The sequence below is a fragment of the Saimiri boliviensis genome, chromosome 16 (assembly GCF_048565385.1).
Source record: "Saimiri boliviensis isolate mSaiBol1 chromosome 16, mSaiBol1.pri, whole genome shotgun sequence".
In the NCBI taxonomy this organism is placed as follows: Eukaryota; Metazoa; Chordata; class Mammalia; order Primates; family Cebidae; genus Saimiri; species Saimiri boliviensis.
This window is the reverse complement of record NC_133464.1, coordinates 57,883,723-57,904,734: the sequence shown is the minus strand read 5'-3', so window position 1 is coordinate 57,904,734 and position 21,012 is coordinate 57,883,723. Positions and strand designations below refer to the sequence as shown.

The following is a 21,012-nucleotide window of genomic DNA, read 5'->3' as shown; positions in this document are numbered from 1 at the left end:
TTCTTTTTTTAAAAAAAGAAATTGCCATTGACCTAAATGTTGAATGAAATATAACTAGAAAACTTATAAAAAGGATTGTGGACAGATTATCCACAAACACTTGCTCTATATTAAAGAAAAGAAACTATCCTTTGACAAATGCTTGTAATTTCCTTAGATTTTCTTTTCTTTTCTTTTTTTCCCCAGCCATTTGCACTCAAAGGATGATTTTGTCTTCTTATGTTAAAATATGTTTGTATAATTGCTATGGTCTAAATGTCTGTGTCTTCCCCAAATTATATGTTGAAATTCTAACTTCCATGATGATGGTATTAGGAAGTGTAGGGCTTTTGGAAGGTGAGTAGGTACTTGAACATACTAGAGAGGCCTGTAGTGTCCAAGAGAGACCCTCTCCCGTTCCACGATGTGAAGACAAAAAGAGACAAACCATCAATGAACCAGGAAGTGAATCCTCACCAGACACTGAATCTGCCTGCACCTTGATGTTGCACTTCCCAGCCTCCAGAACCGTGAGAAATAAATTTCTGTTGTTTATAAGCCACCCAGTTTATGGCATTTTGTTACAGCTGCTGGAATAGACTAAAAGAGATGATTTTCTGCTTTAACCAGCTTTTTTCATTAGCTGACCAACCACCAGCTGGGATCTTGTTAAAAAAGAAGGACTTCTACTAACTTGTTTGTCCACACTTCATTCTTCTGTACCCAAAACAGAAGTTAGCACATCAAAGGGGCCTAAATGTCTGTTGAGTAGATTCAAAAAACACAAGACAGATGCGACAAAGCCGGGCTTATAAGCAATTGTTAATCTTCCTAACATTTTCCTCTGTAGTATCCACTAAATGCCAGAATCTCTTGCCAAATAGCTATCTTTTGCTATCCCACTCTTTAAAACCTAAACCAACTTTCCCATGGATATCAGGAACCTGGCAGCATCTACCCTTGGATGCTTCTAATTTGCAAAACATGCATCTTCTTTCACGTATTTCAATTTTTCCACGTCTCTTCTTTAACACACAGATCCATTCATTTATTAACAAACTTCTATTGAGGACATGCAAAAACAAGGAATGTTATGTAGGAATAAAAAGCAAAGAAGCCATTCATCCTACTGTTAAGGAGGCAAAGGCTAGCTGGGGCTCCCTAAGCACTGGGTGAGGATTGCTGTGAAGAAGTCTGCAGGCTGGAGAGTGAGGAGAAAGTGCATGCAAGTCAGACTGGACATCCAGGAAGGGTTCTAAGAAGATGCTTCCTGGCCGGGCGCATTGGCTCAAGCCTGTAATCCCAGCACTTTGGGAGGCCAAGGCGGGTGGATCACAAGGTCAAGAGATCGAGACCATCCTGGTCAACATGGTGAAACCCCGTCTCTACTAAAAATACAAAAAATTAGCTGGGCATGGTGGCGCATGCCTGTAATCCCAGCTACTCAGGAGGCTGAGGCAGGAGAATTGCCTGAACCTGGGAGGTAGAGGTTGTGGTGAGCTGAGATCGCGCCATTGCACTCCAGCCTGGGTAACAAGAGTGAAACTCCGTCTCAAAAAAAAAAAAAAAAAAAAGAAAAAAAAGAAGATGCTTCCTGATATGCCCTAATATCTAGAGATCAGTTATTTTCAGGAATGTGTTAGTTTTAGGAGAACTGATGTTTCTTATCACTAAAGCTCAGTTATTTAAAGTCTGCCACAGCAATGAAGGGATGTCAATTTCAAAACCATGAAAGAATCAGAATAATGAGACAGAAGAGAAATGATTTAATCTCATTTCCTTTTCATCAACCTCCAGTTCACTCAACCTTACACTGGTTTTTGGTGAAAGAAACTGACTGACTCAAGATTTGTCATGACAGAGCCATCTTAAAGAAAATACTGGCTTAGCCCGTAATCCCAGCACTTTGGGAGGCCAAGGTGGGTGGATCAGTTGAAGTCAGGAATTTGACACCAGCCTGGCCAACACAGTTAAACTCCCATCTCTACTAAAAATACAAAAATTAACCAGGCGAGGTGGCGTGCACCTGTAATCCCAGCTATTTAGGAGGCTAAGGCAGGAGAACTACTTGAACCTGGGTGGTGGAGGTGCAAGATTGCACCACTGCACTCCAGTGTGGGCGTCTCAAAAAAAAAAAGAAAAAGAAAAAGAAAAAAACCACTTATGTCAATTAGCATTATCTGGCTGTAAAATAAGTATTTTATCCATTAGCCACTGTTAATTTTATATTTATTGTAAGTACCTGGAAAAATCATTTATGCTCTCAAATTTTCCATCTGCTTAAAAAATAAGCACTGAAGGAGGGAATAAAAGGTATAACTAATAATTCTTCTTCTCAAGGAACTTCCAATCTCATTGAGGGAAACAAAGAATACATATTAACCTAATAATACAGTATACTATAAATGCCATGTGAATGTATGATAAGGCCAGTAAGAGTTTAGAGGGGCTCAGAGCAGAGGTGAGAGAGATCACTTTAGATTTATGAGGTGGGATGTGTTTACTCCTAAAAGATGTATAATATTTGATAATTCAAAAAAACAAAAAAGGATACCCCAGAAAGAGAAAGCAAGGTCCACTATAGGACAGTAGTTTCTGGACCTGTAAAGCCCATTTATCATTGACCTCTCAAAACAATTAAGGGTACTATATAATCTTTTTTTTTTTTTTTTTTGAGACAGTCTTGCTTTGTTGTCCAGGCTAGAGTCAGTGGTGTCATCTCTGCTCACTGTGACCTCCACCTCCCAGGTTTAAGTGATTCTCCTTCCTCAGCCTCCCAAGTAGCTGGGACTACAGGCATGCTCCACCACGCCTGGCTAATTTTTGTATTTTTAGTGGTACGGGGTTTCACCATTTTGGCCAGGCTGTTCTCAAACTCCTGACCTCATGATACACCCACTTTGGCCTCCCAAAGTGCTGGGATTACAGGTGTGAGCCACCACACCTGGATAACCTTTTCATTTGTCAAATTCTAACATTAAACAATTATTATAATTCATTCTAAAATGCACATTAAAAAAAATTAAAGGCCTGGCAGAGTGGCTCTTGCCTGTAATCCCAGCACTTTGGGAGGCCAAGGCTATGGCAGGTGGATTGCTTGAACTCAGGTGTTTGAGATGAGCCTGGGGAACATGGTGAAACCCTGGCTCTATAAAGAAAAAAACTACTAAAATTAGCCAGGTGTGGTGGTGCATGTCTGTAGTCATAGCACTCAGGAAAATGAGGTGGGAGATCACTTAAGCCCAGAAGTTCAAGGCTGCAGTGAGCTGTAATCACACCACTGCACTCCAGCCTAAGCAACAGAGTAGACCCTATCTCAAAACGAACAAACAAAAAATCAAGATTGTTTCTTACAAACATTGGCATCTTCCAATCGATTGCTATGGAGCAGGCTAGATGGGTCTGCATAATTTCTGGAATACCTTAACCAACTTTGTTTGCTTATATTTTCTTTTTATTTGGAAATCACTGCCTGCATAATTTTTGGAATACCTTAACCAATTTTGTTTGCTTATATTTTCTTTTTTATGTGTGTGCAAGAGTAATATAAAATAAAACTCTGTGATTAAACAAACGTGAAAAAGCTCTTTCTGGCCAGGCTCAGTGCTTCCAGCACTTTGGGAGGCCACAGCCAGAGGATCACTTGAGCGGGAGTTCAAGGCTGCAGTGAGCCATGATCCAATTACCTCAACTGCAAGTAAATGAAATCTGTAACAACCTAGATGAGCCTGGAAGAGGACCATGAGCCACAGGTAATAGTCCCAGCTGACACCTTGATTTCAACTAGGTGAGACTCTGGGCGGAGACTCCAGCTATGCCAACCTCAGGCTTCTGACCTACAGAAATCAAGAGATAATAAATAGGTGTTGTTTTTAAGCCACTATATTTGTGTTCATTTGCTATGTAGTAATAGAAAACAAACACAACAGTGTGGGGATTTTTGCCTGTATTTTGTTTGCTGACATATTCTAAGACCTAGAACATGCCTGGCATATAACAGACACTTAATCAATGTTTATTGATGAAATTTAAATGGAATTAATTTAGTCTTAGGAAAATACCACTACATTCTCATTATTTTTCTTATGTGTCTTCAAACCAATAAAAATATCCTATTTTCTATAGACAAACATTAGTGCCATAATTGTTATGATCAGAGAGAGAGAAGCCATTTGCGGGTAAACAAGCCTTTACCTATAGTTTCTAAAAGACAGAGGCTACAAGGCTCCTGAAGCTTTCAGATAAACTCAGTGGTTCAAGTCCCAGCAATCTGCCAAGCAAACTCAAAGGCATCACAATAGCTCTAGATTTCCTAAGCACAGAAGTGCTCTACTTAAACAAAAAGAGTCATAAGAAAATGTAAACTTGTAGTATCAACAAACATAGCAGAGGTTATTTATACTGTAAAAATGATCTTAGTTTTGCAAAAACTTCCAGTAGCAAACTGTCCTCAAAAATCGATCTCACATGGTATAAGGAAATACTCCAGTCTTTAAAAGTGGTCCAGTCCATTCACTCATTCAGTAGATATGTATTGAGCAGCCAGTGTGTGCTAGATGCCAAGTATCAAGTGGTGAGTAAAACAGATGGAGTCCCCAAATTCATTAAGTTTACTATGTAAAGGGAGACAACTATGAAACAAATTCAAAATTATATAAATAGACATACATAAGTACAACTGCTGTGGAAGAGAAGCAAAGGGAGCTGTAATTCGAATTGTGGGTTCAGAAAAGGCTTGAAGATGAGGAGTTAGCCAGAGAGTCATAGTAATAACCTAAAAAAAAAAAGAGTAAAGAAGGCCAGGCGCAGTGACTCACGTCTGTGATCCCAGCACTTTAGGATGCCGAGGTGGGTTGATCACCTGAGGTCAGGAGTTCAAGACCAGCCTGGCCAACATGGTGAAACCCCATCTCTACTAGCCAGGCGCAGTGGTAGGCACCTATAATCCCAGCTAATTGGGAGGCTGAGATAGGAGAATCTCTTGAACCGAGGAGGTGGAGGTTGCAGTGAGCCAAGATCATACCACTGCACTCCAGCCTGGGAAACAGAGAGCGAAATTCTGACTCAGAAAAAAATAAATAAAAATAAAGACGAGAAAGATCATCTTATAGCATTATCCGCAATCAATGGATAGGAATGCAGGCACTTTATTGAGTGGCTCTCCTTGAAAGTTATTCCATGTAACCCAATTCCAGACCATGTGTACTGCTCTGTTCCCAGGAAGACCTCAGAAGAGTCCCTCCCAAGAGCTCTTTTAAATACCCAGAAGCCAAAGAAGGGTCATACACACAAAACTACTTTGAATGCAGTGGTTTTAATCAGTAAGGAACACAGTGCCCTGCACAGTGTACAAGCTTGAGACACAGTGGCTGTATTTATTTATTTACTAACTTTTACCCCACTGATGATGCTCGAAGATACTAAGGTTAACACTTCTGCTCCATGAACTACTTACCGCTCTTAAAACAGCCCCGTGCTGGGGGCTGGGCTGGGGAATGACCCCTCATAAAACTGGCAGCACATACAGCCCTGTCACATCTTAAGACATACCTGACATACTGTCTATTTTTTTATTGTCTATCTCTTCCCAGTAGAATATAAACTTCATGAAAACAGGGATTTTCATCTGCTTTGTCCACTGCTGTATTCCTGACACCTAGAACAATGTCTGGCATATAGTAAGCACACAGTAAGTATCAGTTCAGTGAAGGAATGCTGTCTGACCAATGCTCCTTCATATGTTATTTATTTTTTACCTTGGACTAGAGTGATGGTGGAGGTGAACTGTATTCAGGTGCACAGAGGAAGAGAATGCCTTCCCTAAAGTTCTCCCCCTCTATGAGGCAGTGTACCAAGCTATGGTGTGTGGCTGTTTGCTAGCTCTCTGTAAGTGGATTACACAGCCCCATCTGTTGCCTAAGGATATGCAGGATTTCATGTAAGCAGAGTACCCTCAACACACACACGCATGCATGCATGCGCACACACACACACGCACACACACACACACACACACACACACACACCAGCAGGGTTTTGAGAGCCATAGTGTGGTGGGCTCTGTGTCTTCCTCTCTTCTCTTGCTTATGAGAACAACTAACTCCCTATCTGAGCTGCTCCTTCAGCCTAGACCCCAGACTCCAGACCCCTGCCCACCATAGCTAGTATGTAGTATAAATGAGAAACAGGTGTGTATTATTGTTAGTCAGTTACATTTGGGGGTTGTTACTATAGCAAAGAAGCTAATAAACTGTCATTAAGCTAATAATTAATTAACATTAATATTAATTAATAATTAATAATAATTATTATATAATTATATAATTATAGTATAATATAATATAAAATATAATTATATATTATATAATAATAAACAATTAATGATTAATAATTAATTAATAATAATTAACATTAAGCTAATAAACTGTCATTAACATTAAGCTAATAAACTGTCATTAACTTAAGAGAGTGAGAATTAAGGATAGGTGGAAAAACAAGAAAACATAAGAAAGCTGTCTATAAAAACTTGAGAGGAAATAAGGAGGATATCTCAAACTGCAAATTGAGTAAATGGGGAAATGACACATTTCCAAAAATTAATTTATACATAGTCCTTAGGAACAATTCTTTCCAATTTTAGTATATGTGCTGCCGAAGCGAGCACGGAACAATTCTTTTTACATATGTCCACGTGCCTATGCTTTATAAAAATACTTAAAGAATATTAGAAAAATCAAACCTTGAAATGAATTGAAGAAGGCTACAATGTTGGGATGTTTCATCTTTGCCAGAAGAATGACTTCTTTCTTTGAAGCTTCTTTTTCTTGTATGGGCATCTAAATTACATTAAGAGACAGTAGTCTGTAGAGGTAACCTGGTTTAAAGAACATGCTTTCTGCTCATTTCCATCTAAAATTCTCTAGAATGTCACTGGCTTTTTAATGTCACTTTGAAAATGATCTTTCAATGGCAGGAAACATTTCTAGAATTAACAGAATACCCTGTGTCTAATCAATGGTTCGTCAACAATCATCATCAAGAAAATAAAAACTTCCAGTGAAGTTTTGCTATATTAAAAGTTGGACTGGTGGTACTGTGTTCATTATCTAGCCATATGGAGGAAAGGTGTTTTAATATTTATCTTTCAGGAGCAAAGGAATTCTTTATAAAAATGCAACATTCCAGGAGTAAGCACTGCTGAGAAGAAACAAATGAAATCTAAAAAAAGAAAATGTGTCATATGCCAGATTTTTATATATCATATGCCTGTTTTTATACAGAAATCGGGCCAGTAAAATTTTGTATTAAGATGACTACATTTCTCAATTTCAAATAGAAATTGTCTTGTGTGGCTTCACTTTAGATGTATTTAGCTGTTCTTTCTTGTTCTACCTCTCATCTACAGACAATACTTTTCAAGGAGTGTGTGGTCACGCCTCATTTCTACTTTTTCTTTCTCACTCTTTATGCTTTGCTGACTTGTCATTTCTACCCTGACTTCCAGCCCCTGACTGCCCTGCCTTTCTAGTGTCCATGGGACCTCCACCCACTAGAGGTCTTCAACATTGGCCAAATTTTACATTCTCATTTAGACTTAAGAATTTTTTTAAATTAATATTCTCAATTCTAGCTTCACTGCATCCCAGCTGAAGGATCCTTCAGTAAGTTCCTTAACCTCTCTAAGCTTCAATGTTTCCTGCCCCAATTTAAATTGTATAGTCAGTACATAGCCGTTTCAAAACAAAACAGGTGAAATTACTCCTACCAGCTGGATAGATTTAGCAACTTAAAAAATTCCTATTATTTATTCAAAATAATATTATAAACAAAATTAAAATGCAAAATATGGCTAGATATGGTGGCTCATGCCTGTAATACCAACACTTAGGGAAGCCAAATGAGGCATGCAGATCACTTGAGGCCAGGAGTTCAAGACCAGCCTGGCCAACATGGCAAAACCCCATCTCTACTAAAAATACAAAAAAGTAGCCAGGCATGGTGGCACACACCTGTGGTCCCAGCTACTCAGGAGGCTGAGGCAGGAGAATCAGAATCTCTTGAACCTGGGAGGTGGAAGCTGCAGTAAGCCAAAATCATGCCACTGCACTCCAGCATCTCAAAAAAAAGGGGGGGGGAATAAAAACTGAAACAAAATGTAATATAATATTTCATGTATGAAATTGGCAAAGATGAGAAGAATGTCAATAGCCACTATTGGCCAGAAAGTAGCAAAATGGACACTCAATTATTTCTGGTAAAACTACACAAACTGACAAAATCTTTCTGGGAAAGCAATTTTACAATACATAATACAAACCTTTAAAATGTTCATTTTTTGGGGGGGGGGGTCTGTATCCTGCTGAAGAAATGTTCCTTTTTCTAAGACAAGGTCTTGCTCTATCACCCAGTGTGCTCAGGCACAATCTTAGCTCACTACCTCTGCCCATTGAGCTCAAGTGATCCTCCCACTTCACTCTCCTGAGTAGGTGGGACCACAGGCAAGCACCGCTATACCCAGCTAATTTTTTGTATTTTTAGTAGAGAGGGGTCTCACCATGTTGCCCAGCCTGGTTTTGAACTCCTGGTCTCAAGTGATCCAGCTGCCTCAACCTCCCCAAGTGCTGGGATTACAGGTATGAGTGAAATTTTTCTATTTTTGACTTACTAATTCTTCTAGAAACTTATTCAAAGAAGATAATAAAAAGTGTACAGAAGCGTTCTCATACAAAAGCCTTTGTTACAGTGTTTTATTGCTAATTTTTAAGTTACCTTAATAATGTATACTTGTTTTAAGTCAAATAGAAGTGAATAAGGTAAAAGTGAAACTTCCTTCCTTCTTTCTCATCTAGCCCATAGATGAAAGTCCACAGGTGGTAACCTCACTCTGAATGGCAAAATGCAATTACTTTTGCGTCAACCTAATACTATATTCCCTAGGGACAACTGTTGTTAATAGTTAGAGCTTTTTATTTCATGCATACATAGGTGAGTATATATACATAGCATTGTTTAATAAAAATGAATCAGACTTTACATATTAAATGTTACTGAATCATAGCCAAGAAAAACAATCAACAATATAATTATCTGAAAATAGAAAAAGAGTTAAATAAATTACAGGGATTGTTTTGCTGACTTTATTTTTTTTTTTTTTTTGAGACGGAGTTTCGTCCTTGTTACCCAGGCTGGAGTGCAATGGCGCGATCTTGGCTCACCGCAACCTCTGCCTCCTGGGTTCAGGCAATTCTCCTGCCTCAGCCTCCTGAGTAGCTGGGATTACAGGCACGTGCCACCATGCCCAGCTAATGTTTTGTATTTTTAGTAGAGACGGGGTTTCACCATGTTGACCAGGATGGTCTCGATCTCTCGACCTCGTGATCCACCCGCCTCGGCCTCCCAAAGTGCTGGGATTACAGGCTTGAGCCACCGCGCCCGGCCGACTTTTTTTTTTTTTAAAGACAGAGTTCTGTTATGTTGTCTAAGCTGCATTTGAACTGCTGGGGTCAAGGGATCCTCCCCACTCTTCTTCTGGAATAGCTGGGACTATGGGCACTTGCATGCCCAGCTAAATTACGGTAGTTTTAACCTGCTACCATACTATGCAGTCATTAAAAATCAAGGGAGGTAATGTGTTAGTGTAGAAAGAGCAGAGAAAGACTTAGATGGATCTGCCGATGACTGTGCATCCTGGAGCTAACTGCTTAACCTCTTTAGCCTTGGCCCTTTCACCTGGATAGTGAGAGTAATGAGAGCTACGTTTTAGGGTTGTTGTGAGGATTACACTGAGTTGATATATATGAAACACCCAGGATGGTGTGACATATAATGGATACCCTGGAAAGTGGTCCCTTTATCATTAGTGTGAACATTTAATATCATTATATGACAACATTTTGTTACATAAAAACATTGAATGACATGAGGAAATGTTCACAATATATTGCTAATGTAAAATACTATTGGAAAAAAGTTTATCTGGGCAGGGTGTGGTGGCTCACACCTATAATCTCAGTGCTTTGGGAGGCCAAGGCATGAGGATCACGAGGTCAGGAGTTTAAGACCAGCCTGGCCAACATATTGAAACCCTGTCTCTAGTAAAATACAAAAATTAGCCAGTCATGGTGGTGCACACTTGTAGTCCTACTCTGGAGGCTGAGGCAGGAGAATCATTTGAATCTGAGAGGCAGAGGTTGCAGTGGGCTGAGATCACATCAGTGCACTCTGGCCTGTGTGACAGAGAAAACTCCATCTCAAAAAAAAAAGAGTATATCCACCATGATATCAATCATTCTAATAACTTATAAAGTATACTATACATAATAAATAGTCTACAGAGAAATTCAGGAAAATGTCCATAGTGATTAAGAAAGAGGTTATACACTATTTTTATTTTTCTCTGGCCTTTGGTTGTTTTCAAAATTTCTACAATGAACATTTTTATTTTCATAATCAAGGAAAGATAAAACACTTTGATTTGAGCCCAGAAGGAAAAGAACATGCTTGATAATGGTAGGATGATGAGAGAAAATATTATCTTTTTGGTACATGTAAGAAAATAAGCAATTTAGTTATTGGGTCTAGTGTAGAAAGTAGGGAGGCATTAGAGAAAAGAAATATACATTTATTTAGATAAGAAGTAATGAAAAACTTCATGAGAGTATATAGGAAGAAAGAAGTAATAAATGTTACTGTTGTGACACATGTTATTGGCAAATTTGATAACAAAGATATGGAAAAACAAGAATAATGGGGGCTGATATAAGATTCTACTTATTTATGGCATGGTGACAAGAGTAGTTAATGAGGAAAGTTATTTTAAAAATTGGTGCTCTATTAGAAAAATATAGTCAATTTTTTATTATACTAAAGAACAGGAGAGATGCTATGAAATGAAGTAATGTGTATTTTGATGGAGAGTCACCTCTCAAATATTTTCTCTTTACATAGAATTAAAATGGGTTTATAATTCCTAAGCATATACCAGCTTCACAATAGAGCAAGAGAGCCTGAAAGCATCTGTCCAGTGAATCATCTATCCAATAAGAATTTACTGAATATCTACTGCACCAAGCATTAGTACGAGGTGCTGTGTGGGATACCAGCACAACGCACATGGACTCTGCCCTCACAGAACACGTTCCAGCTAAATAACGAGGAAAAGGCATAAAATAAACAGACAAAGCATGTCCAGAAAGAAAGCAGTCAGGACTCTAACAGAGGTTCCAATAAAAATTAGGCAGGTTTACAGAGAAGGAGGAATTCTTTAGAGTGGGAGGATTCTTGAGATATGGTGAAGCTCAGCCTTGAACAAGTGGGATCTTGATGCTGGGAGATCCACAGGAAGGGACCCTGGGAGAAGCAGCCCTGTAAGCAAATGCAGAGGCTGGAGTGTGGAAAAAAAAGTAGGGTATGTAATGGGAGCTGTAATTTTGGAGCAAATCAGAGAGGATCTCAAACTTCTCTGAAGAACGAAACAATACAAAAGCACAAGGCAGGCCAGGCACAGTGGCTCATAACTGTAATCCCAGCACTTTGGGAGGCCAAAGCAGGAGGATCACTTGAGGCCAGCCTGGGCAACATAGCAAGATCCTGTCTCTAAAAAAAATTAAAAATTAGCCGGGTGTGGTGGCGCATGCCTGAAGTTCTATCTACTTAGGAGGCTGAGGCAGGAGGATGGCTTGTTCAAGGTTACAGTGAGCTATGATGATGCCACTGCACTGCTGCCTGAGCCACAGAATGAAACTGTCTCAAAAAAACGTACAAGGTAAACGCCACTTTCTTTCTCAATAATAACAATCTAGTGTATCTTTTTTCTTTGTACCTATATGAACATATTTGTAGGTATACATATACATGGAGAATATATATATTTTTACAAAGAGTCTATTGCCCTATACTTACTATTTTCTCAAACACTGCAGACATTGAAATTTTCCCATGTCAGCTTCACCTACAACATGACTGCTAACAGCCACTGAGTTTTTTATAAATTACTTAACAAATTACCTACTGTTGGACATTTGTTTTCTAACTGTTAATAGGGTTTTCCTTTGAATAAACTCCTAATTTCTTTTTTTTTTTTTTGAGATGGCGTTTCACTCTTGTTACCCTGGAGTGCAATGGCGTGATCTCAGCTCACTGCAACCTCCACCTCCTGGGTTCAGGCAATTCTCCTGCCTCAGCCTCCTGAGTAGCTGGGATTACAGGCACGTGCCACCATGCCCAGCTAATGTTTTGTATTTTCAGTAGAGACGGGGTTTCACCATGTTGACCAGGATGGTCTCAATCTCTTGACCTCATGATCCACTCGCCTTGGCCTCCCAAAGTGCTGGGATTACAGGCGTGAGCCACCACGCCCGGCCTAAACTCCTAATTTCTTAGTTTTCTAATGAGTTTCAAATTTTTGCATGATGACTTCATATACGGATTTTATCTTTTTATTGATTTACTAAAAGGCTAACACCATTAAGTCAATACTTGGGCACCTTTTCAGTTTTCTTTTAACTTATTTATAGTGTTTGTTTTGACATACAAACATTTTCTAATTTATGTAGTCAAACCTAGGCAACTCTTCCTCTACAACGTCTGTCCCAGTGAAGGTTTAGGGCAGGCGTCCCCAAACTACGGCCCATGGGCCGCATGTGGCCCCCTGAGGCCATTTATCCGGCCCCCAGCCACACTTCAGGAAGGGGCACCTCTTTCATTGGTGGTCAGTGAGAGGAGCACAGTATGTGGCGTGCCTCCAACGGTCTGAGGGACAGTGAACTGGCCCCCTGTGTAAAAAGTTTGGGGACACCTGGTTTAGGTGCATGGCTGGGGCATTGTCAAAATTGGGCTGGAGCCATGAGAAAGTGACTGAAGGATCCAAGTGACCCAAGGCATCGACAAAAGGACTGAAGCAACTTCCAGGAAGAGAAAGAGTCAACAGCATTCAGCAAATGACTGAATGTGGAGAGGGAATAAGCTCACATATGACCCCAAGGTTTTGAGCCTGGCTACCATAAACACATGATTGAACTTATCACAGCGCAGCACGTAGGTGGTGAAGTGTGTCTGCTTACAACGAAGAATTGCTAGTAATACTTGTTTCGGGGTACAAATGTGATACCTAGCCTCCAAGGTGGTCTCAGTGATTGTCATCCTAAATTCTTGATGCACAGGATCTCCGAGGTAACAAATGTTTATTCTTTTTTTTTTTTTTTTTTGAGACGGAGTTTCGCTCTTGTTACCCAGGCTGGAGTGCAATGGCGCGATCTCGGCTCACCGCAACCTCCGCCTCCTGGGTTCAAGCAATTCTCCTGCCTCAGCCTCCTGAGTAGCTGGGATTACAGGCACACGCCACCAGGCCCAGCTTATTTTTTGTATTTTTAGTAGAGACAGGGTTTCACCATGTTGACCAGGATGGTCTCAATCTCTTGACCTTGTGATCCACCCGCCTCGGCCTCCCAAAGTGCTGGGATTACAGGCTTGAGCCACCGCACCCGGCCAACAGATGTTTATTCTTTAAGCCACTAAGTTTGGAGTAATATGCTACACAGCAATAGATTACGAACACAGACATTACCTAAAATTATCTAGCTGGCAGAAGAAATGCAGCACTAGGGCACTGAAAGATGTCAGGGGTAGAGACAGAGACTTGGGAGTGATCTGCTTAGTGGTAAACACTGAAGTGGGGCAGTTTAGGTGACTACAGAAAGAGAAGGTCAGGAAAGCACACATGGTTGGAGACATACAGAGGTTGAAGAGAAAGATAAGCCTAAGGAAGAGCAGTCAGGTAAACAAAAGAGAGTGAGCAGAATAATGTCAGGGAAGGAAGCTAAGGTGAGCCACTAGAATAAGAGGACATTATTACGAACATGCCATGGATTCACAAAAAGATGGGCTGGGCACAGTGGCTCACGCCTGTAATCCTAGCACTTTGGGAGGCCAAGGCAGGCAGATCACGAGGTCAAGAAATCAAGACCATCTGGCCAACATGATGAAACCACATCTCTACTAAAAATACAAAAATTAGCCGATGTGGTGGAGCGCACCTATAGTTCCAGCTACTCAGGAGGCTGAGGCAGAAGAATCGCTTGGACTGGGGAGGCAGAGATTGCAGTCAGCCGCCAGGATTGTGCCACTGAACTCAAGCCTGCCACAGAGCAACACTCCATCTCAAAAAAATAAAATAAAATAATTAGACCTATTTTGGGAAATAAATCATTATCCCTGGAAGCCAGTCATCTACCCATGAGCTTTAAGTTTGGGTAGGATTTCTTACAATTTTTTTTGTCATAAAATAAAATTTATATCATTTTAACCATTTTTAAGTGCACAACTCAATGGCATTAAGTATATTCACATGGTGTAACTTGGGTAGTCCATTTTGCACACACTCTGTATGGAACTTTTTATGCTACTCTCATTTATAAATTCTCTAGAATCTGACCAACAAGACTTGCCTTAAAATTAATTCTAAAAACAATTTATTTGTTATATAACAATATTTGAAATGAACATATCACTAATGAGGATGACATAAACACTGACTAAGGTGGAGTTAGCAAAAATGATTAATTTTTAATTAGCTATATTTATTTTCCAAAATCGTTAGACAAAAATTTACATGTGATTTTCCTCTATTCATTCAGTGCACTCAATAAATTTGTTTATCACCTAATATGTGTCAGGAACTGTTCTGCATACTGAGGAAGACAAATAATCAACAAGTGAATAATTAAGACAGCAAAGTAACTGCAGAGCACTATACATGCTAGTAAGAAAATAAACCAGGCCAGCAGCAGTGGCTCATGCCTTTAATCCCAGCACTTTGGGAGGCCAAGGCAGGCAGATCACTTGAGCTCAGGAGTTCAAGACCAGCCTGAGCAACATAGTGAATCTCTATTAAAAATACAAAAAATCAGCCAGGCATGGTGGCATGCACCTGTAGTCCTAGCGACTCAGGAAGCAAAGGTGGGAAAATTGCTTGAATCCCAGAGGTGGAGGTTGCAGTGAGCAGAGATCATGCTAGTGTACTCCTGGGTGACAGACAGAGAGTCTGTCTTAAAAAAAAAAAAAGAAAGAAAGAAAGAAAGAAAGAAAGAAAGAAAGAAAAGAAAAAGAAAAAACCAAGGTAGTGTGATAAGGTGATGAGGTGTGACTGTGGCTGAGGGGGCTACCCTAGCTAGGATGTTTGCAGAAATCCCTTGTAGAGGACCTGAATAAGGAGAGAGGAAGTGCACCAGAGAAGTCAGGGCAACAGAGGAGAGTGGCATCTCACAAGGCCTTGCAGGGCACCCTAAGAAGGGTCATAGAAGCCACAGAGATATGATCTTATTTTCTATTTTCATTTATAAAATTATTTTGGGGTAGGGTCAGGGTCTTGCTATGTTGCCCAGGCTATCTCGAACTCTTGGCTTCACATAATCCTCCCACCTTGGCCATCCAAAGTGCTGGGATTACAGGGTGAGCCACTGCGTCGAGCCTCTTTTTAAAAATAAGATCATTGGTTGCTGTTTGGACAATGGACTTAGGAGGCTGAATTAACAAAAATCAATTATGGCTTAAAATTTGTAATTATAAAAAGACACAAACTCCCTTTTTATATTGGATTAAAAGCCAGCTGAATATTCCACAGAAAATTGACAGAAATTTGAACTTCTTAACTTTACCTTTTCAAAATTGATCTCTTTTACGACACAATGCTTGTTATCCGATTTCCCTTTAGCTAAGTATGCTCTCCCGAAGGCACCTTCTCCGATGGCCTTAATCACATCGTACTTATCCATGGTCTTGGATGGGCTGAGGTTCCTGGAATTACAGTAATGTGAATATATCACACACGTCTCATAAAGACTAACAAAGTCACAAAATTGATGACTAAAGTGTAAAAGAACTCACTTTGCTAAAACTTTCCTCCCAGCCTTGCCAAGACAGACAAATAACTTACCTTGTGGCCTCAGGTAACAACTGAAAGACAGTTTCTCGGTCAGACATGGGTCATAGCTCAGCTTTGATACACTTGTGCCCTGTGTTCTTGGGTAAGTAACTTAACCTGGCAAAATCTTACTTTCCTAATTTCTAAAATGGAATAACAACACCTGTTTTGCAAGTTTGTTCTGAGAATGAAAGATACTATATACCCGGTATGCCCTTAAACCTGTGTACTTTTACATTCCAGCGTTTCTTAGTGGGAACGTACTGCCCCCTAGGGGCAATTTTGGAAATAGGAGGGTGGGGAGGCTGTTTCCCCCAGATGCAGAGGCATGCGGTTGCCAAGTGGATGGGGCCTGAGATGCTACGATTCTGCCATTCGAGAGACAGTCCCGCACAATAAAGGATTACCCCCACGGTCCTACCACCTTGGAGAGTCTTCCTGTAATTCATGTGTGTGGAAAAATCTGTTATCTGCAGCTAGAACCAAACTCCATTTTACATGGAAATGCTAAGTATTTTTGCACAGTTTTAATGAACACTGACTTTTTTTTTTTTTTTTCTAGGAATGCAACTTAAAGTGAGGCTTGATTGCACTTTGGTTTGGAGGTTTACCAAGAATTGTTCCCCATTTGGGAAAATCATGCCCTCCACCGGCTATGCTGCTCCTGGTCCCGGAGACCCAACAATCTGCCTTTGCTGCCCTCAGGTTTCGGCGACTGTCCAGGCGCGACTACTGGCTACTTCTCTATTTCCTCAAGGGTAGCAGTGCCAAGCATTTCAGACGGAAATATGTACTTTCTTATTGCTTTCCTTCTATTTCCCCTTTATGCTACAGTTAGGGCATAATACAGTTTTGCTGTCGCTGTTGTTTTTAATGAGGTGAGCAAGGGGGTTGTTTTCGAATAATTTCACGTCAGGGTAGGGAGTGGGTACCACTGGGTTGCAGGGGACTGGGAACCAGCTCCACAGCCAGGGGAGGCTGCAGACACCCGAGGACCGGGTTCTGAGAGAGACGGATGCGGACTTGGGGCCGGAGGTGACCAGCCGAGAACTGAGGGCACGCGACCCTCCCGCCCAAGTGGCACCACAGGGTGGAAGCCCCCAAGTCTAGGAAAATTCCCTCTCCCCTAGGGCCGCCCCCGGAGGCGGCAGCGGGAAGCTGACCTGGACCGAGCTCAGCGCGCGGGGCGTTGCCATAGAGACCGACGCGCCCGGGACGCTAGGTCTCCTCTGGGACGCCCCTACCGCCCCGGACGGACACTCCTTCCCTTTCCTCACGGCTCCCGAAGCCCTGAGGCGGCTTCGGGCAAGAACTAAGTCTAGCCCCTGCAGCATACCTGCTCCGCAGGCTCCGCGGGGCCGGCAGGCGCGTGGAAAGGATCCGGGTTCCAGAAGCCGCTGCGCCTCCCTACAGCCGTGTCCAAGCCGCGCGAGGAAACGCGGGCGGTGCTAGGGTGGAGGCGGGCGGAGGCGGGGCGGAGCGGGCGGGCGGAGGCGGGGCGGGGCGGGGCGGGGCGGGGCGGGGCGGAGGCGGGGCGGGGCGGGGCGGAGGCGGGGCGGGCGGGGCGGAGGCGGGGCGGGCGGGGCGGAGGCGGGGTGGGGCTGGGATGGCCAGGGTACACGTCCACACCGTCCACCGCGAGGCGGGTCAGGCGCCAGGGAGTTTGGAGACCCGACAGAATCACCCCCAGTCCTGTTGCCTTGGGTCGAGATTCCTTGCACTTGACAGTAGCGCTCCCGCTTCGCAGACGTTCTTTTCTTTCCAACCCCGCAAGGCAGTAGTCTCCCAGCTTTGCAGATGAGCTACACTGAGACAGGAAGTGTTTCTTGTACAGGTCTCACATATGGCCGAGAGGTGGACGTGAGACAGGAACTGCTTCCCACTTTCTGGGCCACAGCGGCCGCTGCCAAGGGACTCTAACGAAACTGGCGCTGCCCAAGCGTCTGCACCCACGCCCCATCCCCACCCCACCTTGCCCCATTCTGGATTTGCACATCAAGCAGCTGTCTAAAATGTTTAAGTACTTGAAAAAAATGTAATTTCCAGCAACTGTAAATAGTGACGCAAGTGAAATATATCCAGCGGAATCTGAACAGTACGGTGATATAGTACCCGCCATCGTCCATCACACACACACAAACCCACAAAAAAACTCAAAAATCATAAGTTTATATCAATGCTTTTTCTCCTTCCTTCTAAAAATCATCTATCCGCCCCCTCCCCGCTTTCCCAAATTTCTTCTTTTTATAAAAGCACTCTAGTCAAATTGGATTAAGGCTGAACTAAAGGCCTCATTTTGATCTAATTGCATCTTTAAAGTTCTTATTTCCGAATGCAGTTTCATTATAAGTTATTGGTGTTAGATTTCAATATGTGGATTAGGAGTGGCGGAAAGGGGCTGGGGAATACAGCCCATAACAGGAAAGTTGTTTAGAAGTTGGAACATCCAATGTTAGTTTCTTTGGCACTGAAACTCCCTCGAAATATCAGTAGGTATATGAGATCATATACCTACTTGTTTTTGTTTAATTTCATGTGTCAGTGACCACACCCAAATTTCTTCTCTCAAATTCTCACACATACTTTATAAAATCATACCTTCATTCTACTTTCCTGATAGAATTTTATCCCAGTTATCTTTTTCATGCTTGAAAGTCTTACTGATCATCCTGTCATACTGCTGAAAGAAGTATAGAAATGGAAATTTATATTTCCCACTCATAGATTTTTATCTTTTCTGGATTAAATTGTTAAAATTACTAGTACTATATAATTTATCACAAGAAAATAGATCATAATACCAATAATTATTAAATATAAATAAAATTCTGGCCACACAGTGGCTCACTCCTGTAATCCCAGCACTTTGGGAGGCCAAGGCTGCAGATCAGGAAGTCAATAGTTTAAGATTAGCCTGGCCAATATGGTGAAATCCCATCTCTACTAAAAATAGAAAAATTAGCTTGGCGTGATGGCACATGCCAGTAATCCCAGCTACCAAGGAGGCTGAGGTGGGAGGATCGTTTGAGCCCGAGAGGTTAAGGTTTCAGGGAGCTGTGATTGCACCACTGTACTCCAGCCTGGATGACAGAGCAAGACCTTGTTCCAAAAATTAACTAAATAAAAATAATTTTTAAAATTATCATGGGAAATGTCAATTGCTTTGTATGTAGAAATACAGGGACTAAGAGTGAATCCCCAAATACCCACCCTGAACATCTTGAATTAAATAAAGGTCAAGATTTTGCGTATCATTTTTGCTTCTTCTATTTCTCCTTTTCTTTTTCTCATTTGCTGAAGTAATTTAAAGTAAATCCCAGACATCGTGTCTTTTCACCCCTTTATGCTGCAATGTACATTTCCAAAATATCCAGACATTGAGAAAGATTTTTTAAGAGGGAAGTGTCAGTCACATTAAATGTTACAGGTGACTTGAGATGAGGACGGAGGGGCTGTCAGGAAAGTTCCAGGATGGAGCTGAAGGTGCAGAGGCGGCAGGAGGAAGTGCTGACCCCAAGGCATGGCTGGAATTGGCACTAGGAGTTCACAGAGGACCTTCGAGAGAAACATTCAAGAAATGCCAATTGTTATTTTGAGAAGTGTGGTGGTAAAGAGAAGGAAGATCACATTTGAGCCTGCAGGGATGAGGCACAGAAATGTTTTTAGGATGAAGAGAGATCAATATTTGGAAGCTCAGGAGACAGGTATGAAAAAGGAGGCAAAAATGGATGGAGGAAATTCCCAGAGGGACAGGAGGGAATGAGCGGACACTGGGGTGGATCTCTCAATAAACAGGAAAGAAGTTACTCAAACTTCTAGAGGTGGAAGGAGAGGGGCGACATTCTCGGAGGGCACTGAGTCTGCAGTTTGGGGCATGAGAATTTGGAACTCCCTGGGGCAGAGACCGGGGTCAACCCAGGACTGTGATGCTATGGGATCTATCGGGTGCTGCTGCAGGCACTTTCATCATTTCGTTTAAGCCCCATCAATGAGTTTTCAGCTTAGGAAAGTGAACTCAGAGATATTAAGTAGTTTGCCCAACACATACTTAGCAAGTAGCAAAATTGCTTTTAGCGCAGAGCCCTTCTGCCAGCCCTGAAAACCACCGTCTTTAACCTGCAGGACTCACTGGGGGCACCAGTCCTCAGCAGCAGGTGGGTTTCCCCAGCATCTCCCAGAAAACAGCTGACTGGATCGGCTCAGGTGTGTGAGGGTACCTGGATATGTGAGCAGGGCAGGGTGGCAGAAGAGTGGGGGATTCAGGAACCTAGGGGTGCCTGTCCATCTTTGTTCTTGAATTATATGATTGCCTCTGGAATTCCTGCTTCTGCACTCTCCCTCTCTTTCCTTCCCTGCGCACCCTCTCTGGGGCAAACTCCTCTTTGTCCGCAGCTGCCCCCAGTTCCTTACTCAGGCTTAGTAAACCTTGCCCTTCACCTGGCAGCATCACGTCCCCCCCAACCTGCTGCCATTTGTTGAGAAAGAGGAGACCTTGGATGTCACTGGTCCACTGGCAAGTCACTTAGAGGAAGGAGCAGTTGCCCTGTGGAGCTCTATGGTGCTGTTCCGACCAGCTCAGCTGTAGGGACCCCCACCCCAGCGGCACTGAAGGAATTAAGGAGCAGACACCCAGATAGAACAGCAAAGTGAGGGACTATTGGGGGAAGCCAACAGCCTTCCGAGCTGAGAGCCTCAGGAGGCTATGAGCATTCCAGACTGAGGGCCTCGAGCAGACGCTAACCCACGAATTTATTATCTCTGAACAGGTGATTATTATTAACAAACAGGTGTTCTGTGTTTTATCATGGAACAAAAATAAACTAGTTAGGCAGCTGGTGCCTGCTTACCTCTGAATACACACAAACTAGAAAGCGTTCTCCACGAGGGAGCCACAGGGGCAGAGTCACATACCCCGTGCTTAAAGGATTGTTTTGGGCCGGGCGTGGTTGCTCAAGCCTGTAATCCCAGCACTTTGGAAGGCTGAGGCGGGCGGATCACAAGGTCAAGAGATCGAGACCATCCTGGTCAACATGGTGAAACCCATCTCTAGTAAAAACACAAAAAATTAGCTGGGCATGGTGGCGTGTGCCTGTCATCCCAGCTACTCAGGAGGC

At 42.2% G+C, this 21,012-nt stretch overlaps 1 protein-coding gene across 4 annotated transcripts in view; it reads right to left on the bottom strand.

Annotated features, from left to right (window-relative positions):
* NEK5 (NIMA related kinase 5) overlaps window positions 1-17,333 on the bottom strand; it is an 88,262-nt gene extending 70,929 nt beyond the window's left edge. For 3 of the 4 annotated variants that reach the window (XM_039473319.2, XM_039473320.2, XM_010337909.3), the window contains exons 1-3: window positions 17,235-17,333; window positions 15,633-15,771; window positions 6,719-6,815 (exon numbers count right to left, since the gene is read on the bottom strand). In XM_039473319.2, coding sequence (XP_039329253.1) covers window positions 6,719-6,815; window positions 15,633-15,749 — 214 coding nt within the window. In that variant the 5' untranslated portion in view covers window positions 15,750-15,771; window positions 17,235-17,333. Of the gene's footprint in view, window positions 1-6,718; window positions 6,816-15,632; window positions 15,772-17,234 lie in introns of those variants that run through there. The other variant, XM_039473321.2, reaches the window with a different exon arrangement.
* Window positions 17,334-21,012: the final 3,679 nt, after the last annotated feature.